This window comes from Tetrao urogallus (genome assembly GCF_951394365.1).
Source record: "Tetrao urogallus genome assembly, chromosome: 4".
NCBI classification, from domain to species: domain Eukaryota; kingdom Metazoa; phylum Chordata; class Aves; order Galliformes; family Phasianidae; genus Tetrao; species Tetrao urogallus.
In genome coordinates this window covers 20,486,032-20,513,584 of record NC_136817.1, presented here as the reverse complement: position 1 = coordinate 20,513,584, position 27,553 = coordinate 20,486,032, and the positions used below count along the sequence as shown (strand labels likewise).

Here is a 27,553-nt window from a genome sequence, read left to right as displayed (position 1 = left end):
ATAAAACCACATTTTTTCACTCTGTTCAACACAGTCAGTTGTTTAAAAGCAGTGCTTACGGGCTCTCTAGCATAGAGAGCTATGGTGAAATCCTGAGCTAATGTAGCACTACAGCTTTTGATCCCACAGAAGTCTCGAGCTTTATGTCAGGGATATGTGTGCTCTCCTGAAGGCTGCTTTCTGCTGGTACTGGTTTGTGTTTGGTCTTCAGACTTCAGGACTAGGAGACAGGAAGGTAAAGCAGAACTTCCCCAGAAAGTGCACCACCAAGGCTCTGGGCTTGTGATTCCACATCCTTTGCCTCCAGTTATGTTTATAACCATGTCTAGATGCTTCTTTATCCTTATTTTCAATAAGCAAAGCCGCTCGCTGGCTGTTCAATTGAAGTACTCACTCTCATTGCTTAGGGACATGATTCCCTAATAGAGTTTTCTGTCCTGACGGAGGGATAGGACAATATTGGCTGTCCTTATCCACGTTACGCAGAAACCCCCCACATCCATTCATCACCCACTGAAGCTCCTCAGCTCAGAGGAAGAGAGGAGGTGGAGGGGGGGTAGGAACCTTTTAAAAATAAAATTGAATCATTGCACCTCTCTGAAATGAGAAAGTGGTGAGCTGATGTCTGAGTAGTGAATATTGATCAGGAAATATGGAAAAGCTTTCCCTGAGGCATCCTACTTATCTCTCTGAAATAAATGGAAGAATGCTCAGGTTTAAAGTATTTACAGTCCACAGATAATGCAAATAATAAACCACCGAAAAGCCCTTCCTGTGTTACACATGAACTACAGGAGCAACTAGACACCCTAACCCAAATCTGAAGCCCTGCACTGTTTCAAGGTTCCTCTGCCTTTATTAGGAGATGAGCAATAGCAGTCAGGTAAAAGGTGCTTTTCTGCCTCTTTTGGAAAAAGCATTTGGGAATGTTTCTTCTTCTTCAGATCTCCTTCCTTAAAATAAAGAAGGCATCTCTGAAATCCTTCAACAGAAGGTATCAGCTAAACAGCTACAGTACGACAGAGGTTGAGCTGTACTTTTCAGAAGGAAAGAAAAGGTGGAATACCACTCATTATTGGTTTTTATTTAATACCTTTAACTGAAGGCCAGATTTAGATGATAATTCGTAATGGACTGTCATGTAGCATCATGTCAGGCATCTTTTTATAATATCTGCATTGTGCAATTTAATTTCCAAATCATTCAAATAGTGCCTTTTTTTCTTACCGACACACAGGTACTTCATGAAGAAACTACAATACCAGGAACCGATTTGAAGTTATCATACTTAAGCTCCAGGGCTGCAGGATATAAATCTGTTCTGAAGATCACTATGACCCAATCTGTGATCCCGTTTAACTTGATGAAGGTTCATCTTATGGTGGCGGTGGTGGGAAGACTTTTCCAGAAATGGTTCCCTGCATCTCCAAATCTGGCTTACACTTTTATTTGGGATAAAACTGACGCGTACAACCAGAGAGTCTATGGATTATCCGAAGCTGTCGGTAAGTGTGCTGAAAGGAGGGGGGTTTGTTTGTTTGTTTGTTTTTCATTTTTTTCTGTTACTGAAAATAGAGAGGCATACTTTCCCCATACACAATAGCACAAAATGGATTTCTTCTATACCTGTTCTCATCTACTTCCTTTAAAAACTAAAATTACTTTTATAAGCCAAGATTAGGTTTTTGAAGTATTTTGGAATCCCATTCAGTATTTTCACTATGTTTCTAACAAAGCCATAGGGATTCTTGGGAGAGCAGCAGAATGTACATAGTTCTAGGGAGTTCCGTTCCCTAAAATGGTCACCTGAGCAAGTTTCTGTATTCAATGAGGAAACATACTGTTTTTTTCAGTGTCTGTGGGCTATGAATATGAGTCTTGCTTGGATCTGACACTCTGGGAAAAGAGGACTGCCATTTTGCAGGGCTACGAACTAGATGCCTCTAACATGGGTGGCTGGACGCTGGATAAGCATCACGTATTGGATGTTCAGAATGGTAAGGAGTTAAGTTTCTTCGTGCCAATTTCAGTGTTTACCTGCTCTGCACGCTAGGCATCTTGTTCCTTTCATTTAAAAAAAAGAAGAAAAAGAAGGGAAATTATGGGATGTTTTGCATCTGATAAATGCTGTGAGTTTTACAGTGCATGCCATGTTTATTACTTCTGCAAATACTTATGCATTAATAATAGCATCTAACAGCAACAGTGTAATTCTGCATTGGATATGTTCACCAAAAAAAAAAAAAAGTTGTTGAGATTGTTATTAAAAATTTAGTGATGCTAAGGAAATGCTGTTTCTCAAGCGTTTGTAGGTTTTCAGCATTGTTGGCATTCATCCACTGTATGGTAGCAGTATCTTGAACAACATTTCTACTTTCATTTCTCACAGTGTGTGAAAATAAGGTGGTGGTAGCGGGCATCCTGCCAAACTGAGGGCGCTTCACTCCCAGAGCAAAGTCCCCCATTTATACCAGAGATTTTTCCCTCCTGCTCATGACGTCCCCAGCCACAGCATGGCTGCTGGTGGGAGCTGTTAGCAGACAGTACTCTCTGTTCTGGAGGATGAGCAGTCGTTTCCACTGTCATCCCATGTAAACTCTTCCATGAGGTACATCCTCTCTGGAGTGCTGTGGTCAGCCTAGAGCTCAGCAAGTGACAAAAGAAACTTCCTACAGGCAGTGAGAGTCTGCGTGCCCCTCACTGTCGGAGCAGAGCCTGGTTGCTAGCAAGTTCTCCTTCCTCTCAGCAGGACAGGTTTCTAAGGACCGTGCCATGGCATCAAGGTCAGTTGGTCCTGTGTGCAGCTCTCTGGTGGCTGCCACGCTGAGTAAACCTCAACTGAATGTTGCACAGGAGAGAATTGGGAACAATTTGGCTGAAAGAGAGATGAAGAAGGCAAAGTTGCAGGGCTCAAGGTGGGAGTTGGTTGCACTGTACTTTTTTTTGGCAGGGAGGAGCCCAGAATTCTTTCAGCAAGGAAAATCACTTCTGTGGTACCTGTTGTCCCTCAGAAGTTTCCTGCAGTGCCTCCTCTTTTTTTGTGAGATGCACTAAGCATCACCTAAAGCATTGCTTCTGGCTCATAAGGCAAGCAAGGTAACCAAGTACAGGGAAGGGTGACATTGTAATGTCATTGTACCTAATTTAAAAACGAGGCGAGGAAGAGTGCAAATTCCTGAAAGGTAATTCACCTGAAAATGAAAGGAGCTACAACTATAAATACATACATATGGCTGATTCTGTTGACAAGTCGAATCAATGGCAGCTTTAAATTATGTTCAGAAGTATGTATGACAAGTAATGACTTTTCAAAGTGAGGTGTGTTTAATTGAATAAACGAAGAGGAGAGATGCAGTGACAAGGCAGGTGAGCTGGAGAAATTTATTCAGAAGGGAGTGCAGACACTGTTTGCACGGACATCCCCAGCTCTTGCAGTAAATAGTCTAATGTGCATCTCTTAGACTGTGATAATAGAGGAGAAATGTGAAGGACCCATTTTTCAAGGTAATGACAGAATAAATCAGGTGCAATAGTGCACTGTGCTGACTTGTAGAATTCCTCTGATGAAAATTATAGAACTCAGCTATTTCAGGCAAAATTATGGTTCCATGATTGTCATAAATGATGTAATCATGAGAGAACGGATTTCGTATACTACTAATGCATTCTGGCTTTGACTATTCATGAAAAATACATTCTCCTCCTTTGAGTTAGATTACTTATTTAGATTACTTGTCATTAAGTTTCCATAAACCACTTTCATTCTTCCCAATTTTATTGCTCTTACATGTATAATCTACCAAATTTTATAACATTATCAAGTAGTGAAGCCACCTAAAGCATTTAAAGAGGCAAAGTATTTTTTCCGCATATCTGTCAGTACAAAGAGTTCAGTTTTGGGGTGGGGATGGAAAGAGGAATCCATCTTCAATTTCCTCAATGCATTCCAAAAAGAAGTGCGTTCCCTAGCCCCAGACTGCCTTTGGAACTGTACAGACAATCAATACAGTGTGCATCGCTGTGAAGTACGCGTGGCTTTCGTGGATCGTACCACGGACAGGCACACTGTGACTTACAAGCACCACCATGATAGACGGCCGTCGGCAGGCTGCACCGTGATGGATTCATTGACATTTTCAATACTGAGGGTGCTAGCAACATTTTAATATGCAATAAAATTAGATGTTTGGGTTTTTTTTTTCCAAAACTGAAGACTTACCATAACGTGCATTTTTCTCTTCAATTTCCTGTGGAAGCATAAGGAAGAAAAGTTCTGCTGAAACATCACTTTGTCTTTACAAAATTACTGTTCCTGTCTTGCCTCAAAGCAGAATTAAGTTTAAGAAGCAGGTTGGCCTGGCGCATGATTTTTTTATTGTTGTTTTTTGACATTTTTAATAACTGCCTGTAGCTGCAGACATGGTACTGAGGCAGACGTTGTTGCCAGGGGTACATTTTCATTGTGAGCTGAGTAAGGAGCTTTCTATAGTGTAAGATTCAACTTTTTTGAAGTACCTTTTTAGTTAATATTTACAGTTTGCAGCAGTAATCCAGTTTTGATGACATATGACATCACATTTATAGTTGCTATAGTAGCAAATACTTTTTTTTCCTTTTTGTAATACACAGTTGGGTGAAATTTCAGTCGTTTTGTGAGAATTCCAAAATGGAAACATTTAAAATAGTTTTTTCTACTTTCAAAAGATAGGATAATTTAATGCTTTCTGTGCTTTCTGTGTTTTAGTGTATTTGTGACTTAATTACAACTCTAAATGGTTTAATTAAAAGTTCTCTTGTAGTGAGAAAAACCATGGTCCTTCAGAAGTCCTTTAAAATATATTAAACCAAGAAAAGGAAGTATTGGGAATGTCTGTGTGTCATTTCATGTATATACATCCAAAATTTTAATAAACCACTTTTGATTTTCTGTTTTTTGCATTATCTGCCAGGAATCCTCTACAAAGGAAATGGTGAAAATCAGTTTATATCTCAGCAACCCCCCATTGTCAGCAGCATTATGGGCAATGGAAGAAGACGCAGCATCTCCTGCCCAAGCTGTAATGGTCAAGCTGATGGTAATAAATTACTGGCTCCAGTTGCCTTAGCTTGTGGGATTGATGGCAGTCTTTACGTGGGGGATTTCAACTATGTTCGACGGATATTTCCATCTGGAAATGTAACTAGTGTTCTCGAACTAAGGTAAGTTTTTCTCACACCTTGGACCTCTAGAATTGTGAGTTACTGCTGCAAATAATATGTATGTCACACATTTCTGGCACTGTGTAAGTCAGTTTCCAAATGCTTGTGGAAACTACAGGAAGTCAATTAATAAAATCTCAGTACATTTGAAATTGTATATAAAACTGAAGTTAAAAAAAAAATACCATGGTAAAATATCTGAACTCTACACATCCAAACAGTGAGAATTTAATCTACTCAGAGTAATTATTCTGTGGATCTGAAGGGTTAACCTACATAGTTGGGGTGAGCAGACCGCTTCACTAATGACAGATTTAAATGTTGCCTTCTTTTCCTCTTTTAACATCCTTTCTGAGTATTTTTCTAATCATGTTTTTCTGTTCTTTTTTACTTGCTCCCACCAAGAAATAAAGATTTTAGACATAGGTAAGCATTTCTTAAAGAAGATTTATATTTTTCTAACTGTTCCTTTTTCTTTTTTAACAAATGAATGCTTATAATGGACTAGTCGTTTCTAAGATGTATTATTAGAAAGGAGGAGTATTTTTCAAGAATAATGAGTTCATATGTTTTAGTTATGTCAGCCGTCAGGTGGTATCGTCCTCTCGGATACGAGGTCCTATTTTCTCATCATTCTCTGTCCTCAGTCAGGCTTCTCTCTGTGCTGTATGTGCCCTTCTTTCCTTCATGCTCCTATCTTCTCGCTCCCGTTCCTTGCTGGCACTCCTGCTGATTCTACCAAAGCTCATTCATTAATCAGATCCCCCAAACCTGATGAGAAAGGCATGTAACTACTAGAATTACACAAGTATGAAGTGAGTTCATTTTATTGACCCTTTGATGCTGAGACTTCTCGGGCTCACATTTTAACAGACTTTTTCTTTAAAATTGAACTTTTCTTAGTAGTGAAAGCTGAAATTGTTGCATAGTAGGACAATTCCAGGAGTTCAGGTGTTAAAGTACACCAGGATTTACAAGATTTGTCATAGACAGAAGGTGAATTAGAAGGTTTGTAGTACAGCGTCCCTCTGTTGCAGCATAGGTGCAGTAGTGGCACAAACAGATATGCGAGGGTGGATGCTTAGAAGTGCTTTGCCACAGCAGCTGTGATGGAAAAGTGAACAAAACCAAAGTCATGCTGAAATCTTGTTGGATATGTGAAGCCCTACATGACTTTGTGACAGAATTACTAAGTACCAGCCTCAGTAGCCCTGTAGGGCCTCTCCTTTTTTGCTGCCAACCCTTTTCCTTCCTTGTTTTTAAACAAAGAGTGCCATACCTCAGTTATCCTTCAGCCCAGGTGATTTTTTTTAAATTCACTTTGCTCTGGGCATGGTAATTCCTGAAGAAGGGGGTTATGTTTAAGAAATTGTTTCAAACAGATGAGGCAAAAATTTCCATGACTTAATAAGGCATTTGCACTGGTGCTTGTAACTGAGAGGTAATGCATAGTCTGGCTGATTTGAAGTTATTTGCCAGGTGTTACTTGGAATTTCTTCTCCTTAGTGGTTTTAAGTTCTCATTATTAAGTTTAATTTGTATTTGATATTCTGCTTTTAAAAGAAATACATCCCTTCTTAGATCACAGGCTGTGATTGCAACTGTGATAAGACACTGTCTTGACAAATGTACAGAATACAGATTAATACACAAAATGGGAATTTGGCAAGGTGGGGGTCGGTCTCTGCTCCTAGGTAACAGCGATAAGATGAGAGGGAATGGTCACCATCCATGGAGGTGTTCAAGAAACATGGAGATGTGGCACAGAGGGATGTACTTAGTGAGCAGTATAGGTGGTAGGGAGACTGTTGAGCTGGAGATCTTAGATCTTAGAAGATCTTCCAACCTCAATGATTCTGCGATTCAGTGATTCTGAATGCTAGCTGGGAGCTGCTGCTGCTCACCTGCGGGCACCATGCTACACATGGGCTGTGATGCCTCTCCCACCTCACGGTGCCCATGCTGTAAGTTAGGGAGGCACTGCAGATCGGGTTATCCTCCAATGTGTCAGTGACCTCACATTTTTTCCGTCTGAAAGCTGAGCTGGTGTCTTTATGCACACTGCTGCCTCTGCGTGATTAATGCTATAGGCATTCACAGAAGAGGTAATTTTTAGAAGGACTTTGAAGACAGGAAGGTCACCTGCAGGCTGTGGCAGGATCCCAGAGAGTCCTTAGGGAGACAAAAGAAAGTTCAGTAGGGCCTGAAAACAGCTTTGAGTTTAGAAGGCGCACAGTGAAAGGGAGGGTATAGATCAGGGAGAGTGTTTTTATGAAGCACTGCATGGAGAGTAATGCAGGTGATCTGAGGATTTGAAAGAACAGCAGAAGCAAGGTAAAGAGATGGGAAACAGATCATTATGCCAACTAAACAGCACTTAAAAGTATGTTTGTGTAACATAAATTTCACGTTAAGAAAGCCAACAACAGGACTGGGAAAATATGGGAAGTCTGGTTGTGTAAGGGGCCTGAGCTGTGCATGCACTTGTGAGTGTGTGCTTTCAATCATTAACACTGTTATTAATTGCAGCTAGAATTAGTTAATTTGTTGTTATTTGTATTTATTGGACCCCATGTGGGCATGTAGCTGCTTAGTGGTCAGAGCTCCTTGCAGTGACAAAGCAGTGCTCAGTGAGTCGAGACGTCACCGACTGCATTTTATTTCTTGTTTTTTTACGTTATTGGTAGAAGGCAGAGCATTAACATTATTTCAAACTACAATGAAATAGAGTAATCTCCATGCAGCTTTCCAGGTTAACCCTGTAGTACGATTTTATGCACATGCAATGTGCACGTGTGTTTTGTGGTTGGGAAATGTGGTTTTCACTGGTCAATTACCCAGATCCTAAGAATGTGCCCTGCTCCGGGGAATTAGTGGTCGTTTCCTTCCTCAGCTTTTAACCTTCCCTTGGAAAGAAACTTGAGGTTAAGGCTGCTGTCTTGTCTCAGAAGGAAACCATAAGGCATCTACTTAGGGCAAATTGAAGGGTTTACATTGATTCAATAATAGCACCCTATTCAGTTCCCAAACTTGGGGTTAGTTGGAGTTTTTTTGGATATACTGAGAAAATATCCTTAAAAGATCAGCTGTGTATTTTTCATATGAATATACACTAATGACTGGTAGTCGATCCTGCATGATCACATGAGTTCATCTTGCATCCTGAATCACTGCATTGTTTCAGTTGGAATTACCTAAAACATGGCAATGTTTTCATACTTACAAACAGAGCAGCTTTAAAAATTCCTTTTAGATAGAAATGATTGTCAGGTGTAAATTATTGATCGATTTGATGACTCTTTATTCCAACAGCTGAAAAACACAATTCAGACAATGCCAACAGAGGTGAAGAAAAATACTTTAATTTAGATTTTAGTAGTATAAGAGAGGACTTTATTTTAAATTACAGTGAAATAAAATGTAATTGCACACTTTGTGTTCTGCAGCATTGCTTATATTTGAAATGTCTGCAAAGTTTCTGGAAGACCAAAGTAATCGTACAAATGAGTGTAATTTAATTTGCAGCCTATGGAGGTATAAATAATTTGTACACTACACAGTGATCGTATAAATGATCTCTGCATAAATGAAGGTTCAGAAAACACCTTTAAGCTATTTGGTATGTTGGCAGAAACGGGTTTCTAGCAGACAGAAATTGGATGTAAGGCCACACTTAATCGCTTTCAGACATGCTGTATAACATCCAGCTCTGTAGCTGGGCTTTTTAAGAGGTGCTAATCACTGCGTATTTGATTTCATTAGTCTGCTTCACTTGACTTTTTCCTTCTGAACCAGCGTGTTAAAAGCCTTAAAACCAAAGCAAATCCTATTTATGCAACACATTTTTCTGTGTTTTTGTAATTGGATAGCTATAAAAATCTGTCCCCGCTAAAAGACAATTTGTTCACAAGTTGTTCCTGTTGATCTCTCGTTGCGTTTTCCAAGTGGCAGTACATAAAAATGTGTTACATTAGCACAGTTATGTATTTACAAAACGGGAAGCAGGGCGTTCTGAGAACAGATGTTTGGATATCACCAGGATGGGGAGATGTGTTTCTGTGGCGCTTTTGCAAACATCAGAAGTGGAACTGACTGTTCTGACACTGATTCTATCCATTAGGAGAGCATCTGAGATTACCTCCTGTGTTTACATGACCTTATTTCAGTTCTTCGTGCCGTAAATTAGGTCAGGAATCCTAACTGCGGTGGGTTAAGTTTCTACATCATAATATATCAACCCAAAAGGTGCTCTCCAGGGTAGGTTTTTTCACCAGCAGGGGAGAAAAGGCAGTAATTCTCAATTATGTGGCACCAGTGGAGAGGCAAAATGTACGTTTCTGGGAAAATGGTTAGCAATATATATTTTCACTGTAATAAAGACCGAGTTGGCATAGTTAGTGGTTTTGTGCCAACGTGTATGGCTATTTGAAATACAGCTCTGCGTTAAGGAGAACAGAAAAGCTGCACTCAGTGTTCTGGTGGAAAAGATGACATTTCCTAATGTGTTAAATCATGTGTATCACGTCTGTGAAGGCAGTGGATTAAACAAATACTTATGAAGGATATCTTATCTTTCGCCTGTGAACTAATCATATGAACTCTGCCTTATCTGTTTATGAATTATATAAACTGTGCACCCCAGCAGCCTTATATAAATTATAATAAAACAGATAAGTTGATAAGAGCACAAAGTGTACACTAGGGTTGGGGTCATGCCGCAAAGTTTGAAACTGACTCATGGTTTTAAGCATGCAGAAATCTGGGGAGTTTTAAGGCTCCACTGTCTGGACACGGCCTGTTGTGGCAATGGGAGCCATCTCTAATTGGAGGGCACAGGACGGTCCTCTGAGCATCACAGACAGAATTGAAATTCTGTCCTAAAATGATGAGGAGTGTAAGCTGGACTGCCTACGACACAGGGAGGAAAGGAGAGCCAAGAAAAGCTTTGGGCCATGACCTGTGCTGAGTAAGCCCAGAGATCCAGCGTGGCTTTTAACTATTTATAGTACACTGCATATGAACTGAGGCCTTTTCTTCCTGGGGTGACATCAAAGCAATTAATTACAGCACGTGCAATGTGTAATTCCTTTTTACAGCAACAACCCAGCTCACAGATACTACCTCGCTACTGACCCCGTGACAGGAGATTTGTACGTTTCCGACACAAACACACGCAGGATCTACCGGCCCAGGTCACTCGCGGGTGCCAAAGACCTGACGAAGAACGCTGAGGTGGTCGGAGGGACAGGGGAGCAGTGCCTGCCCTTTGATGAAGCACGGTGTGGTGATGGGGGCAAGGCGGTTGAGGCAACTCTCATGAGCCCTAAAGGTAAACAGGAAGGGCACGATCATGCTTAATGCAGCAGCTGATTCAAAAATGTGGTTTTGAATAATTTCTTCCAATGGGAAAGACCGCTAGGAAGAGAGGTGCCAGAGAGCCAGGATGATTTCATAGTCAATATTTGTCTTTTATGATTACTGAATGTTTTGAAATACTCATTTAGATTGTGTTTGGCAAACAGTGGTGAAGTTTTAAAATCAGTGTTGCATGTGGTGCCACTTAACAGGTTTTCCAGGTTACCTTACATGCTCTCCAATGAACAGCAAGCGCAGTCAGCACTACAGATTTCATACTGAACATTGCTTTGTTATGCAGAGTGAGTTTATGAGTTGGTTTACTACCCGTTGCCTAAGAACATCTTTTCTGCCCTAAATTTCCACTCTTTACATCCCATTTATGCCCTTAGTTACTGATATTTTAACAGCTGGTACAATAAGCTAATTTTAATTCTCTTCACTGAAGGAATAGCAATTGACAAGAATGGATTAATATACTTTGTTGATGGGACCATGATCAGAAAAGTGGATCAAAATGGAATAATATCCACGTTGCTTGGCTCCAATGACCTGACCTCAGCACGACCTCTGACCTGTGATACCAGCATGCACATCAGCCAGGTAAGTGGGAACTCATTTGGAGAGCTGAACTGGGGCTGCAGGTGCAAATGCAGCTTTCTTTGACCTTAAAATAAAACTGGGTGGAGTTTATAACAACTAGTTGAGAGCAGAATTTGTGGAGAAAGAAACCTTAGAGTAGCAATGTGTTCTCTTAGCTATAAATGCTGCTGTATTCAATTTTTCTGCCCATAAAGTTCAGTTTAGTTTAGAACAGCAAAACCATCAGCAGGAAGCATTAAGTCTAGTAGTAAATACTGGAAGAATGGCAGATATGTTACAACTCTATTGTCACATTGATGCTTTCTGAATTACTAGCATCCTTAGCCCACTGGAGTGAATGAGACAATACATACAGTGGAGTATGGTGGGTTTTTTTGTTCTCCACAAGTTTATGTAGGTAAGAAGGGATGTCACTAGTGCTGTGTTTAAAAATGGAGTACAGTACCGTGTTTCAGACTGGAAGGCAGTAAGTTATGTTTGCTATGCAAGAACAAAAAACGAGTGCTGCCTATGAAGACTTGACTTTGATATCTATCTCGATTTTTATTTATGCACTGCTGATACAGAAAAGTGTAACATTTATTGGAGGGGAAATCTGACCCGTGTTAGAGTTCCAACACTGCTGTTCTTTCAATAAAATAGGTATCCTGACATCTTTCCCTTTGCTCCCTTGAAAATCTTTCATTTGCTGCACATATTTTTATATAAGAATTCTCATCTGCATTGCTTACAGCAAACAAAAAATATCTTCATGATATTATCTTAAGCTGAAGGTGAATTTGTTTCATTTCATCCGCACTAGTTAACTGTAATGAACCATTTCTCTCCTTTAAGGTTCGTCTGGAATGGCCGACAGATTTAGCCATCAACCCAATGGATAACTCCATTTACGTTCTGGACAACAACGTCGTTTTGCAGATCACTGAAAACCGGCAGGTGCGCATTGCTGCGGGGAGGCCCATGCACTGCCAGGTTCCCGGAGTGGAGTACACGGTGGGCAAGCATGCGGTGCAGACCACGCTGGAGTCAGCAACTGCCATTGCTGTGTCTTACAGTGGGGTACTGTACATTACGGAAACGGACGAGAAAAAGATTAACAGGATAAGGCAGGTTACAACCGATGGAGAGATCTCATTAGTTGCTGGAATACCTTCAGAGTGTGACTGCAAAAACGATGTCAACTGTGACTGTTACCAGAGCGGAGATGGCTATGCTAAGGATGCCAAACTTAATGCCCCCTCCTCCTTAGCTGTGTCTCCAGACGGCACGCTGTACATTGCTGATCTGGGAAACATTAGGATACGGGCTGTGTCAAAGAACAGACCCTTACTGAATTCAATGAACTTTTATGAAGTTGCTTCTCCAACCGATCAAGAGCTTTATATCTTCGATGTCAATGGTACTCACCAGTACACTGTGAGTTTAGTCACCGGAGACTATCTGTACAATTTTAGCTACAGTAATGACAATGACATTACCTCAGTCACGGACAGCAATGGGAACACTCTGCGTATCAGGCGGGATCCCAACCGGATGCCAGTGAGAGTGGTCTCCCCCGATAACCAAGTCATCTGGCTGACGATAGGCACGAATGGGTGTTTGAAAAGCATGACTGCACAAGGACAGGAGCTTGTTTTATTTACCTACCATGGCAACAGTGGACTTCTGGCAACTAAAAGCGATGAAACGGGATGGACCACTTTTTTTGAGTAAGTACATAAAATAAAGCCCCATGCTTTATAGTTCTATTGAGCTCTACAGTACCACTGCAATACTGCTGGGGACTGGTGAGGTAACTGTAACGATAATGCTTGGTAACAAAATGCACAGGGAGATGCTTTCAGTTTCCCAGCCTGTTTACATCTGTCTTACTCTAAGGATTGGGTCTGCATAATTTTAAATTCATTATCTCCAATTTCAGTTTTATACATTAGAATAATTGTGAGACAACATCTCACTCTTGTCAACAAAGCTGTAATTCAGACAACCATGATTTTGTAGATTTGCATCAAGAACTGAATTTCCATCCCTTTAGCTCATTAGATTGACACTGTTCTGCAGCAAATACTGACAAGAAATCTGCTTCACTGCTGAATATTTTTTCTTCAATTCTCTTAAAGCAACAGCACGCCTTGTGGTCTTTTACCCAGAAAAAAACTGAGTGCGAGCTTTTATTTTTGAAGTTGTGAAAGGTTGTGTTTCATGGAGCAGCAAATATCTGAGAAATGTGAGCCTTGGGGGGAAGTGTCATTCTTGTAGGAAAAAAGGAGGACAAGGAGACCACCAGCAGTGTATGGTATGCTAACAGTGAGAGATACTAGACTTGTAATTTTTCCAGCCTTGAAAAAATTCTTACGTTAAATGTTTTGCCCCATGTGACAGTCATTAAGGCACCAACGCCTGTTTGCAACAGCCAGATTAGCAAAAAGTTTTACAGAATCCCCAGATGTATCGAAAGAGGAAGGTTGTGACAATGGACAAAGTGGTAGAACCTGACAACTAGATATTGGTATTATAGGCAGCTTCATCCTCAAATGAGTTGGACTACCAACTAATACACCCAACAAAACAAAAATACAGCTTAAAATGCAATTTATTTTAGAAAAGACAGATATAAAATTAACAGACCTTTTTCAGTCATCTGTCACTTGGAAAATACATGTATACTTAAATCACCTGAAAGACAGATGCTAAGGTTGGATAAAAATGTGCCTATGAAGACGCGGAGTTAGTATGATAAGTAAAAGTGTTCGAGGGCCCTCCATTGAAGTACTTGGGATTACAAAGGGCATCATGAAAATCCTTTTTTTTTCTTTTTTTCTCCCTTCTTTTCTTCTATCTTTTAGATGAAATGCAGTAGCAACTGCTGCCAAGGTCAGGGCCAAAAAAAAAGCTTTCAATTCAACACGCATGATAAAGAAAATAAAGTGCTGGTGTCAGGCAGTGGCAGCAAAGCCAAACATCTGTGTTCAGAGATAACTTCACATTTCTGTCAGTGTACATTTGGCTGAGGCAGTGTGCGGGAAGGCTCTGAGCACTTGTATCTACTCTCCAACCTTTACATGTGCCCATCAGAGACACGAGAGCAGCAGGTGTTGCTTCACTGCATATTGTGTCCTGAAGCGGAGACACAGCTAGAAATGCTGATGCCTACCAGAGACAGCAGGTGGAATGGCATCGCTGCCAGTTTTAAGGTATTCCTACAGTAATCTGTAAACTGGCAGGGCTTGGGGAGTGGGCACGTTACCAAAGCATTAGTTCACGCCTGTAATATTTAATGGTGCATTTGTGCATGACTGCACATTTTTTTAGGTCCTGGCAGGAGGACACAGAAGCACAGCGAGGATACACAGGAATGAAAGGCCATTCAGTGGGGAGGGCACATGTTCTGTTCTGCAAGTTACCTGTGCCCTACACGCTCAGAGACCAAAGCACAGCTTTGGATGGGCTGTGAATACTCCTCCATTTCCACAGAGTACACCAAGTGTTTCACTGTGATACACAGAAACCACCTGTTTCCAGTATGCGAGTTTGGAAAGGCAGGAGGTTTGGGGACAGTGAAGTCTCTTACTGAAATTAAGGCATCTGTTGGGTACAGCAGGCACTTCAGATCATGCTGGTGTGCATACTGGATAATTGAGGAGCCAGAGTTCTAATCAGGGCACTAATTTCTCACCATGAGTGTGTGCTTTTTGTGTGCCTACAGTAGTGTACTGCTGATGGCCCCTGAACGTACCTTAATGGCATCAGCAAGATTGCAAAAGGAGTAGATTTTATGTTCACTAGTAAATGTTTTATAGGTCTGTATTTTTCATCACAAGAAGAACTTAGGGTACTGCATGTCAAGAAATACATAGTTACTTATGGAGTCTCTAAGCAGCCATCTTTCGCATCTGATCTGCTTTCATTTAGACTTCCTAGTCGGCGTTAGGTCTGTCCAGCTGGCTTATGCAGAGCCCAAAGGGCAGACTGTTCCCCTCAGAAAGTATCGGTATCATTTCCAAACTGCTGCTTATGTACTTCCTAAATATCTCAGACCACAGTCTCACTGGAAGACCCAAGCCAAAATAATTACAGCAAGAGCTAAGCAGTTCCTCTCACCCCAAATCTGAGGCTGTATGAGGCTTTTGCAGAAGTAAAGATATTAATCTCCTCCCCATATCTGTGGCAAATTAAAATTCTGTTTAATTGCAATGAGGAAGATTCAGATTAGACACTTCGAGAAACTTGGTGGTGAAGGCAGAGGAGCCCTGGGGCGGACAGAAGTGACCCCTTACCCTGTGCAGGCTGCCCTTAAGAGCAGATTAGACATCTTTGAGGACTAACTTAGGAAGAACAGATCCTGCCTTGGGGTAGAGGCTGTATCATCTGACCTCTCAAGGTCCCTTGCAGTCATGTTTTCTGTGATGCTCCATACAAGTTAATACCAAAAATAAAAAATAGTGCTGATTATGTAAAGCCACAGGGAATAAGTGGGAAAAAAAAAGTTATTTTTCTTGCCAGAGCAGCACTCTTGAAAACATCCATCGGGCATCGCAGCTGCTTTTTTGCTTTTTGGGTTGTTTTGTTTTTTTTTTTTTCTGACATAAAATCCCCATACACTAAATTTATGTCTGTGTACTTCCCTTTTGAAGAAAAAGCAGATATAAGCATGCCCATTCTGACATCTCTTATTCTAGGATCAACAAACGTTGTTTTGACTTTGCTTTTCAGTGCTGATGATTTGTAATAGTAAATTTGACATTGGCAGCCCTTCCAGAGCCTTCTGCAACCACTGCCAAAATGGAAACTAGGCTTATTGCATCAGGGCTTGCATTGGGGTGACACAGTGCACTTGTGTGCATGCGTCTCAGTCCCAGCTTTTGCATATTCATGTTGGTAGGTAGCGTGGGCTAAAATGTATGCAGCTGAACACTTCTCTGCTGAATTAAGTGAACTCCTGGTAAAACAGTAAGGTTTCCCTCGGATGCCTGGCTAGGAATATGAAATTAGAAGAAGAAATCTTTCTGACTTTCTTATTCTATTTTAGTAACAGCAAAATATTTCAGTTTCATTGCTGGAGACATTTTCTTTTTATATAGTAATTTATGTATTTTATATACTTTATTCACTCTATGTTATTACTCAGCTTCTGAAAATATTTTGAGGAGGCAACAAAGTTTATATTCTGTGGTGAATTTAGACTTTCTTCCAACTCTGAGGCAAAACTTCTGAACTGTCAGAACATGGAATGGAGGTGGCATTTTTCAGCTCTCACCGTGTTTCACCATTTGGTGGTCCTGCACCTGTTTGAATGGCAGAAGTTACAGTGGTGTAAAAATACTGCATTTCTTGTGATAAAAAAAATCTGGTTTTTAAGCCAATCCAGTAATAGTTTTGCCATCTCCTCTCTTGTGCAAATGTGTTGTACAATTGCAGCATGGATTCAACCGAGTTCTTACTGGTATAGGAGTAGATTTAAGACAACTCTTTTATTGTTTTTTAGAACAACTTCTTAGTGAAAAGAAAGCATCTTGGAAGAAAAACACTCCATCCCAAAAATTGGCAATCACTTCCCTGGCACATATTAAAACATCTTTTCGTGATTTTCTGTTAGGGCTTGTTTCTCTCCCCACAGACAAAGTCACACTAGTATCAGATCCAAAAGATTATTTTTTTTTTTCACTTGATCTGGACACTAAATAATCTAGGTTTTATTTTATTTAGTCTCCACTTTGCCTAAGGGAAGGACTGACACAATGGCAATCTTTCTATTTTATATGCTCTTTTAAATGAAAATTGCAAGCACTTGTAATCAGAAGTGAATAACCAAAGGGCCCTGCGGTGCCCCTAGAGGGAGGCAAACCCACAGCCTGCACTCCTGGTCTCCTCAAATGCCCCGCCATGCCAGCTCTGGCCAGCCAGGCTTTCAGTTCAGCTGAAAATGCTTTAAAACCCCACTACTAACAGAGTGGCTGGTGATGCTTAAGAAGGCAAAGTATTCCAGAACAGGGATGTTAGATGGAAGTCTGCATTGTCGAGGCTGTGATATTTGTCCACGTGGTGTGCCTGGCCCTCAGGTGTCTCCCCACTAAGGATGGTTTGGGACGGATCAAGATGACTGGAGCCACCGGGCATCTGCAGGCTGCGTTGTGCTGAGGTGAGCCGACTGATCAGTCCCAGAGACAATAGATGCTGCAGTTCCAGGCATTTGCATTCTTTTCTGACTTGTGCCTGGTGCCTCCATTTCCCTGGAAGGTGCAGACTGTATGGGATCGCCTTCGGCTTTCTCTCACCCCTGTAGTTAATCTGAGATAACTTTGTTCCCTATGCGGTGCGTTATTTCCAGTAGCTGCTGATCATTATCTCCTTCCTGTGTTCTCCCCCATTCACATCACTCTCCTTTTGGGAGCAATGTCAGCAGGCAATAAATATCTGATCCGCACTAAGACGCCTCCTCCTCTTCCCTGCAATTTCACTCCCTTTCATCCATGTCTCTTTTTGCCTCCCCAGCCCTTCCTGTCCTACTAGGTTTCCAGATGTCCCTAGTTGGTATCTTGCTCCTTCCCACGTCTCCTGTTATTTCTCTTAAGGCGTTTGGCTTCCCTGCCTCCCCCTTTCCCAGAGGTGCTTTTCTTCTCAATCCCCTCTTGTAACTCTTGACAGTCCATCCAATCCTTCCCCGGGCGCTTCATGCCCTGAGCTCATTTGTCTTCTCATTCTTCTCCACCCTCTCTCGCTCAATTCTTGTCTCCCAGGGAATGCAACAGAAATCAAAGAGAGTGACATTAGCAAGCAGAGCTCTTACAAGTTTACTTTGCTCCCACAGTTAAATTAATGAGCTTTCCAGCCATTTTGGAAAGGTGATGAAATTGTGCAGAATGTGAAATTATCCTTACAATAATTTAACAGAGAGAATTGCAGGTGAAATCTATTTCCAGTGTGTGCTGCAGAGCATCATGCTTTACATATTACGCTTTTATTAACAATGCATTCAGTGCTGTGGTTTCCTTAAAACTTTGTGATTCAGACTAAGACACTGCCTCTGGCGTGGACTTGTTTAGTTTCTCCACGTACCAGACACATCATCTGTAACTGTCTGCATCAGGCAACAGGGAGCTGATGATATTTTGCAGTTTTTCTCTTGCTTCATCTTAATGGATTTCTTGTGGAGTCTGATTTGGAAATACTGAGATTTGGCCTGTAAAAAATCTAAAGAACTTCTACTGGGAGATTTAATTTAGAGAAAAGCAAATATTTAATCTTGATCAGATACAAATTATCTTCCAGTTAATGTCAGATCAGTTGCTGCTTTATTACATATTGGGATGTTTGCAATTCATGTTTCAATTTTAGCATTTGTGTATGATTTCCTTTCAATTTGTGGGTGTTCATTTGTTTCTATTTGTGTTCATTTTTCTATCACATTTGTGTTTCAGTACTTTTGAGTATCTAAAAAATGACTAATGTCTATTTCTTGCAAATTTTGGGCTTTCATTCAAATTTGGTTTTGTTTTCTTACAAATACCAGGACTCTGTACAAAAATTGCAATCTTTTCCTTTTTTTCATCTACTCTAAACAGTATTCTCTGAATGTCTTTGGTTTCATAGCACTCTAGATATTATTCTCTCTTTTACCATCAACAGCCTTCTGTACCTTTTGCTTTTACTGTTGCAGCTTCTTGCTTCATCTGTCTACAGTGTAGTAGCTATGAAGTAAGTAACCGTATTCTTAAATTAGATGAGTTTGTTCACATGATTTTCAAATTCCTGCACTGACTTTTGTAGCATTCTCGTGAGCCCCTGCGTGCAAACCATGTCTTAGGTAAGACACCAAGTAAGCGTGGTGTCTCTTATCATTCAATATTTTATTTACTCAAGCAACTTAATGCTCATTCTCTGCATTCTTAATACTTTCTTAAGTTTTTTGGGGGGATATTTTTTATACCCAGTCCTTGTGCACATGTTTCTTTATCCACGCTGCCTATCCAAATCCAGTGTACATTATGCATATTTCCCTCTTAAAGTACATTTCAGGGACTGTCTGGTTCTCTGTTAATCAAAACTTGGTGTTTCCCTCTCAACATGGCACAAATTGAAACTCCTGTAGGCAAAACCTCTCTCCCTCTTACACAGACCCATGGACACAAGGCTGGCCAAGAAGCCATTAGCATTTCCCTCTATCCAAACCAGCTAAATATTCCCTCTGTCCAAGAGAATTTATCAAGAAAAATATGTAGCTGATGCATTCAATTTGTGTGTGGTCACAGCAAGTTGAAGAACACTGCATGTTGTAAACCTTCCCTTAGTTACATCAATGACACAGATACATAACTGTGTTCATGCAGCATGCCATTTCTGAGGAGATCTTAGTGACAGTTGTGCTTGCTGTCCGTACTCACCATACTCCTTCTTTAGATAAAACTGTTAAGAAGCTTTTCTGAGTTCTTACACATCCTTTTGATGAGAACAGATGTCATGGTCTCACAATTTCCTTATCTGTAACATAACTCAGTTCCACAGTAAATTTTGTAATTCCAATGCAGTATACTGTGATATAGTACAGTAGGGCCATGCTGTCAGTGTTGCACGCCACATTGCTGCTTCAGACTCATCCTACTAAATAGACTTTGAAAATCATCTATACCATCATATATCAACGTAAAATTTTTCATTGCACTTGTCCCCTAATTGTTCTGATATCAGTAGTAGAACTGCTCTACCCTTTTGTTGAATATTTGCTATTCCTTGTCCTTAAAACTAGGCTAAGTAATAAAAGCAGAACTGAGAAAGTACTGAATAGGTAATATTATCAAAATAGCAACCCTGAGGAGACATATCAACATCATTACATCTTACATGTATGAGGAAGAGTGGAGAAGCTTTGATTTCTGCCAAGAAAATCAGCATATGATGTCTCTGTGGTTTTGGAAAGCACTTAGAAGAATAGTACAACAAAAAAAAAAAACAACACACAGTATTGTTCTTATTAATGACATAAATGCCCTGAATTGTCAATCCAATCAACTCTGATTACACTTCTGAAAGTATCCATTTTGCTTCTGGCTTTATCAGGAGTATAATACCATTTGTTCAGTTATCCTCATGCTAATATTCTTATCCCATGTTCGCTTTCTATGTCAAATTAAAGTCAGTGAGGCTACAGCCAAGCTTCCCATCTCTCCCCTACGCTCACTTCACTGGAAGCCAGTGCACTGAGTGGTGAAAGGCAGTTGCAGACCTCATGTCAACAGCACTTTTCAGTCACGCTGTATTCAAGTCCTCTTGTTCAAGCCTCATCTTTCATCGTTTCTTTCCCCAGGCACTGCTTTTTTAATGCAAAGCACCATTCCCCTGAAATACCTGTCTCTGAGGGAAGTCATTTTCGATTAGGTGGTAAAGATGGTCAGTTTTACTGAAGATTTGGTCAGCCATTATGCCATTATGTTGTTTTGGTCTTTGTCCATTTTTTCCAATTCCTCTGTGCTTTGCATCCATCTGCCTTTCACATATCTTCTTTGTGGGTCTCCTGCAGGAAAACAGAGAGCAATTTTTTAGGCTTTTGTAACCTATTTTTCAAAGGAGGCTGTATTTCCAAAGCCATAAGGCTTATACCTGTCAGTAATCAGTGCTGAATTTATTAGTGCGAATTTAACATTTATTAACTTGAATTAACTCTTAACTTACTAATCTAATGAAGTTGCTGCAGTTAATGTGGAAATTGATAATTTGGGTAGAAGGGCATGTCCTCAGTGAGGCCACACTGATGAGCTTCTTTGGGAGTCCTACCCAATTTTCTCCAAGGATGGGGCAGTTCTGAAGTCTGCACTGGGTGGGTCTGACTCAACACCCAAGGAACAAGAGTGCTATTCAAAATTAAGCACAGAACCTGCATCTAGCAATATTTTTTACTATCTGGGCAATCTGCTGTCCTAAAAAAAAATACATACCTGTATAATTCTGATTTTCTTTTGCTAAATATTCAAACAATGTAACTTATTAAGTTCATTATGTCCAAGTTGGTTATTGCGGCTCTGTAAAAACACTGATAATTTTTACCGTAAAAGAGGAGGAAAAAGGCAGCAGTGTAACTTATTTGTAAACAAAATGTCTGACTGAGGAGACCTGCCTCTTTTTGCATGGAAGGCCTCAGCTCTGATACTGTAAGCAGACCTTAGAGCAAGGGCCAATCTGTCATACAAAGTGCATACACACCAACTTTTCTTCTGTTTGACAGGCTATATTCCTGTATTTATATCAGCAGGGCGCACTGTTTATCTGCGCGGTGATGGATGGCGTAGGGAAGAGGGGAGGAAGCAGCCTCAGGGAGCCCTGAGATCAAAGCTGCCATGCACAGGGAGCTGCTGAAGGGTGGGTGGGTGCTCACCCTGCACACTTGGCAAAAACATGAGCCCAGACCCTGTGGGCTGATGGGGGGTGAGTTCCCATTAGAGGGAAGTGGAAAGGCAAGGGATGAGGGTTGAGGTCTTATAGATAAAAGCCTGGCTGTGGGTCTGTGGCTGCCTGCCTGCTGTAATGTAGTCTCATCCTCATACAAACAATCCTGATACTATTGACCTTGAATCAGCTGCACTCCGTTAAAAAATGTCACAAGTGTTCAAAAGGGGTGAGGAGCAACCACAACTTCAGGAAGCTGCTCTATCCCCAGGTAATGCCTCTAAGTTCAGTCACACCACCTGTGCCCAGCTGCTCCCAGTGTACCCCTTCCCCCTCAGCATACACTAGTTATTCTGACTGCTTCTCAGAGAGCCAGCAGCACTCACACAACCTATTTATCCAGCCTCTTGTGTGTGAGTACTGTGTCAGAAATGCAATGGGAGTCCTTAAAAGGATATAAAAGGCAGGTGTTTATCACAGCAAACAGTGCAGTGCTAGAAGACTGCAACATCGCAGTCTCATGCAAGTTCCAAGTAAAAAGGCTTGGCATTCTTTCGGCAAAAAGTAAAGATGAAGTCACGATAAACTCATGTATTGCTTCATTCACTGCAAAACACCCGTCTGGGAGTCATTTTGGATTAGGCTGTCCAATGGTCATCCTAGGGAAGTGCAGGGGAACTCATGCTTGTTCTCATTGTTGTGTGATGAAGTGGAAAATGAGCATCTTGATCTGGAGGGGAGAGAGCTATGGGGGGGGAAGGGGGGGGGGAGAAAGGTGTTGGTTCTTTGCTTGGAGCTCCTTTCCAACAGACATTTTCTGCAGTGATTGTGGTTTTAGAGTGTGCCTGTTGTTTTGCAGATGACTTACAGCTGTCAAGAATTTAGATGAATTCCTTGCATGTCTAGTATACTGAATGCTTGTTTACAGAAAAGACTGAAAATTTTAAAGTTATGACAAAATAGAAACACAAAAAAGCCTCAAATGCTGCAGTAATTATGGGAGAAGGTGAAAAGAAAAATTGCCAATCACTTTCAAGCTCAGGTAATTTCTTCATTAAACACGGGCTGAAACATTCATAATGACCAGCTTGCTGAGATAAAAGACCATCACCTGAATTATGTAACAAACAGTTGGATCAGACTATCCCAAATGAAACTGGGATGAAGACTGGGAAGCGGCAGTGAGACAAAGGGACAGAAGGTGACCATCTGCTCAAATTTAGGTTTGAACTTTCTGACACTTTGTTGATATAGAGAGGACAGAGAAATTTAGCTGATACTTAACAGACTTTTAGTGCCTTTCCAGCCTCTGTATGTTATGAATTTGTATTTTCTGTCCAAATTCCATTTTAAAATCAAGTTGTAACAGATAAGTTCCTGTCCAGAGTTGGATTTCAGGCTGCATTTTACTTCAGGTCCTTTAAAGCACCACTCCAAGACCTATTTTCTGTGATTTTTATTTAGCTGTATTTTGTTTGAGATCAGCTCCATCTCACTCCTCCTGTGCTTGAGATGGGATATGGAGAAGGTTGAGGGGGGAGGGTGAAAGAAAGGAGGGGTAGGGAGGCAAGATAAAGGAGGATGTTTTTCACATACTTACAGTTCTGTAAGATTGGTAAGAATACTGCTATTTTTTTCTTGTGCTTAACAACTTTCCAAGCAAGAACAAAAGAAAAATGCCACCAGTATCAGACAATAGTTTTTAAAAAATCAAGCTGCTTGTCATAACTTACAAGCCTACGTACATACATCAAATTGTCATTTTTGACATATTTGTTCCCTTCTTGCTATGTTTAAAAAAAAAAAAAGGAATGTTAGAAAGACATACAGCTATCTCATTGTTTATGGTTCCATTGGAAAAAAAAAAAATCTACTTAATACTTACTTAAAAGTAAGTTATAGTTTAATATTTTGAGTTACCGGATACATTTATACTATGAGTTAACAAGTAAGCTGTTACACTTTTTAAGTTCAAATACACATTGTGCAAATAAAAGAATCTGTACATACGGTACTTCAATTAATATTATTTTTAAGAAGGCAGATTATAAATGAGTAGTTGTGGATCCACTGATGTATGTATATCAGTAAGTCTATAAATTTTAAAAAAAAAAAAAAAAAGGCAAAATTGTTTGTTTATCCATGCATGTGTAGATTATTTTGTTTGTTCATTCTTAGCAGGATTATTCAGTCACTCTTCAGATAAATAAAAGGCAAAAATGCATATCAAAACCGGGAAAGCAACTCAGAAATGGAGCTAAATGGGAAAATTATAACGTTAAAATGTTGAAGGTGAGGGTCTTTGCCTCTCTTCTGACAGCCCACGTAATGGTTAAAGATGGTTGGAACAGAGCTACCAGTAAGTTATTGTGCTCCGTTTTTTAACAGTGAAGGACAGGAGACTTCCAGACCAGCAATGAAACGACAGAGAAACGAATGATATACAGACTGTGTTTTCGTTTCCTCTTCATCGGTTAGGATGACCATTTTGTCACTGGTTTAGCAAGGCAGTGATAACCAATCCAGGTGACTTAGGGTGGCTTCTCTTTTCTGCTGTTTTCAAACTGTGAACTAACTTTTTGGAGGGACAACATTTGAAGTATGTTATGAAAGGCTAGATACAACTGAAAGAAGGGATTTGCAAAATGAGAAACATTATTTAACAGTCCTTATTCTAAATGTGAACTTAATGGCCTCAACAAGCTCAATGAGGCATTTCATCACCAGGTTAGGGTAGATCTTCAGTATGGATCAACACAGTGATTATACATCTAAACAAACCCCACACCACACTGCTCTGTGGAAAGTGAACTTTAAACTTCCTGTGTTCACCCACCAGTAAGCAGCAAGTTGATATTAAAGCCTTCCTACAAACACCTTGAAACAAGTAGGGTAATGTTCTGTGAAATTTCTAACCACTCTTGGTAATTCAAGATGCACAGAGGAAATGCCTGCCGTATGCTGAGTGAGTGTGTAACAGTACTTTTCATTCCACCATCAAAATTATACATGTCTGCATTATGAAATGCCTTCATGCCTCATTTCTCTAATACTGTATCCCAATTAAGAGTGTAATTCATAACCAGCCTTTATTGAAATACATGACGTACATTTGCACGTATGTCTTGTTATCTGAAACGTGCAGAAACCAACATGCCTTGCTCTTTAACCTGACATGTTTACAACAACAGAAAAAATATATATATTTTGTTACAGGAATATGCTACAGAGGTCTCTGGAAAAAACAGCATCAGTCATAACTTAGCTATTGGCTTTAGCAGCAACCTTTACTATACACCTCATTTCTGTAGTTCCCTATTTTATGTTGAAGTAACTTCCAATATAGAACATTAATAATGCTCTGTAAGTTGGGGTCAAGCTAAATGTGCTCCAAACTAAGAGGCACCTCACATGAAAAACAGGACAGAAATAAAGAAAGTAGGACATTTCCATCTGTGACAAGGATTACCAGGAAGTTATCATTGCAAAATGAAGTGTCCTACATAGACTAGAACAGAAAAATGGTCTAGGACAGAATGTAATTAAAACTAAGGAAGATGAACAATGGAAGAGAGATCTCCAGCAGGTAAAGAGCAAGAGGTCAAGAATCTGGGAAGCTGATAATCATTATCTCTGTGGATTTGTCACTGCAGAAGAGGAAAACTAGCCAGCAGTGGCAGTTCATCCTAAGGAAGGAAACAAATTTGATCTAAAGGGAAATTCAGCAAGAGGTGATGCCCCTGTCCTTATTTCTGTCTTCTGAAGTTACCGGCCAGACAAGAAGATTATTGAGTTAATGAGTGAAATAGGGTTGGTAGGATTAAAACACATGAGGTAAACGAGTATGTAGTTTTTGGTTTAGGTTCCTGAAAAGCTGATGTGCTACCTTCTCTTGAGGAATGCAAGAGGTTGGTTGAATGGCTTTGCCATGGAGCCTCTCACAGGAGACAGGTCAGAGGGCTCAGCAGTAACGTGTACTTGAGTTGTGTTTGGATGAAAAGATCAAAGTGTTTGTGAAATGCCAAATATAGGTGCTTGCCCTATAGACTTTACGTCTCATTCCTTTTAGGGCAATTTCAATATTAGAATACTAGACAGATAAAAGAAATCTCTTGGTCTAAAACTGACAAACTTGGATGAATAAATTCACCTTGGCAGCCGAATGCAAGGATATTTGGATGTAATAAGAAAAATGGTATAGGAATGCCCAAAGGTATGAGTGATGTTGCTACGTTGAGCATTGATAAGGCTTTCATTGTCAGCAAAAAGATATCAAGTATAAAAGTAAGTTTAGTATTCAACGTGCTGTGAACGGGATGAAGGGCACACATTATAATCCATCACATAATGGAGTATATAGTAAGTTATAAAAAGACCTATTGCCTTTTTTCTGTTCTTGGCTATAAAAGTAGGAGAAATTCTGTTCTTATCTTTCACATCTCATTCATGTTTTTTTCCTGCACTTGGATGCCTGGATCAAGCAATCACAACTGTTTAGATTCTTTTCACTTTCAGGACGTGTTTTTAAGAACATGAATGAGTAGCATGAATTTCTGTTGAGCTCTCCCCCTCTGCAATAATATTAGCTGCTTATCTGAGACTTGTGGTTTTATGTATTTATGAAAGAAGAGACCAGTTCAGGATCTATACACATAAAGTAAAAAAAAAAAATGTGGAAGCAAGAATGCATATAACAAGAATAGCAATGTTCAGTGCTGCATGCTGTAGTGAAGCCATACACTACTGAAAGCTACTGATGCATATTGTTTTTCAATGCAAGTGCTGAACTGAGAAATATAACTTCTCATAAATACTGTGATTCAAAGGGCGAAAAGTTCTCACAGAAAAATCTTACCTTTTATGGCTTTAGGAAGCATTGGTCAAAACGAAAACTGGCACTTGGCTCCTAGAATCAAAGGATGCAAGTAGTTCCCAACAAGATAACTTCTAACTTATCTTAGATAAGTTAGGTAATACTAATACTTATAAGATAATACTAATAACTTAGTATTTTCAGGCATTCCTCTGTAAAGTGGAAAACAGAAAAGGACACTAATTGGAGAATGTATATTCCCCTGGGAGTTAAAGAGGGAAGTTGTGTGTGAAAAAAAAAAAAAAATTATGGAACCAAAGGTCATTAATGGGTTTGCAGTCAAATTTACGCTCAAGGAATGTTGGTATGTTTGTTTTAGTTTCTTGCATACATGCAGTATTTCTGCTTGCCAAGTCTTGTACGTGAAAGAGAGCCAAAATTAGGGATAGAAACACCCTGGAAAAAAAAAAAAGAAGAAAAAAAAAAAGGAAACTTTTATCTTGAAATATACTTAACTTCAAGAAACAAGTTTTCCCACTTGATTTCCCTGGCTTGCAGAAGGGTTTCTGATTTTCAAACATTCTTTTTTTTTCCCTGTTGCTAAGTGAAAGTCTCTCATAAACAAAGGAAATCAACTGTGTTAAAAGGATGAAAATGACTGTGTGCAAAAAGCTGTCATCTACAGAGTAAGCAAACTGGAAAAAAAAATTCTTAACCTAATCCTTTCAGTTACAGCAATCCGTTCAGTGCTCATGATATTCAGAGAAAGTAAGAGTACTGTGGGTTAAAACCATTCGGAATTAATTCTCCCCATTTAAAAATGAGTTTCTGTAGCCTCAGTGATATGCTTGGAGTTTTGGGGATTTTTTTGAGGGGTTTCTCTTTCAAAGGGAGCAATTTTGATAACAATTGTAAGTATGAAGTTCCTAGCACATGTTGTGGATCTGCAGGGTTGTGTTATAAGGACTTTGGGAGACTAAAGCTTCCTTTAGCTTCCTCCTACGTAGTTGTGGTATGGATGGGCAGCTACAGACAGCAAATAGGTCTTAGGTGGGTTGAATCACCCTTTAGATGTTTTTCTCTGTTGCAGATACAGAGAGACTATACTTGTGAACTCAGAGCCTCAGTAGAACACCTAATCTGATGAATCTAGGCTGTCACACTGGAGGAGCTAATCTCAAAGGCAGTTGTGTGACCTGAAGCTTA

At 40.1% G+C, this 27,553-nt stretch overlaps 1 protein-coding gene across 7 annotated transcripts in view; it reads left to right on the top strand.

Annotated features, from left to right (window-relative positions):
* Window positions 1–27,553, top strand: part of TENM3 (teneurin transmembrane protein 3) — a gene marked incomplete at both ends in the record, with an annotated part of 305,029 nt that overhangs the window by 261,044 nt on the left and 16,432 nt on the right. For 5 of the 7 annotated variants that reach the window (XM_079534384.1, XM_079534382.1, XM_079534381.1 and 2 more), the window contains 7 exons: window positions 1,238–1,505; window positions 1,854–1,997; window positions 4,950–5,199; window positions 5,605–5,625; window positions 10,296–10,528; window positions 11,003–11,157; window positions 11,992–12,866. In XM_079534384.1, coding sequence (XP_079390510.1) covers window positions 1,238–1,505; window positions 1,854–1,997; window positions 4,950–5,199; window positions 5,605–5,625; window positions 10,296–10,528; window positions 11,003–11,157; window positions 11,992–12,866 — 1,946 coding nt within the window. The remainder of the gene's footprint in view (window positions 1–1,237; window positions 1,506–1,853; window positions 1,998–4,949; window positions 5,200–5,604; window positions 5,626–10,295; window positions 10,529–11,002; window positions 11,158–11,991; window positions 12,867–27,553) is intronic. The other 2 variants (XM_079534385.1, XM_079534383.1) reach the window with 1 other exon arrangement.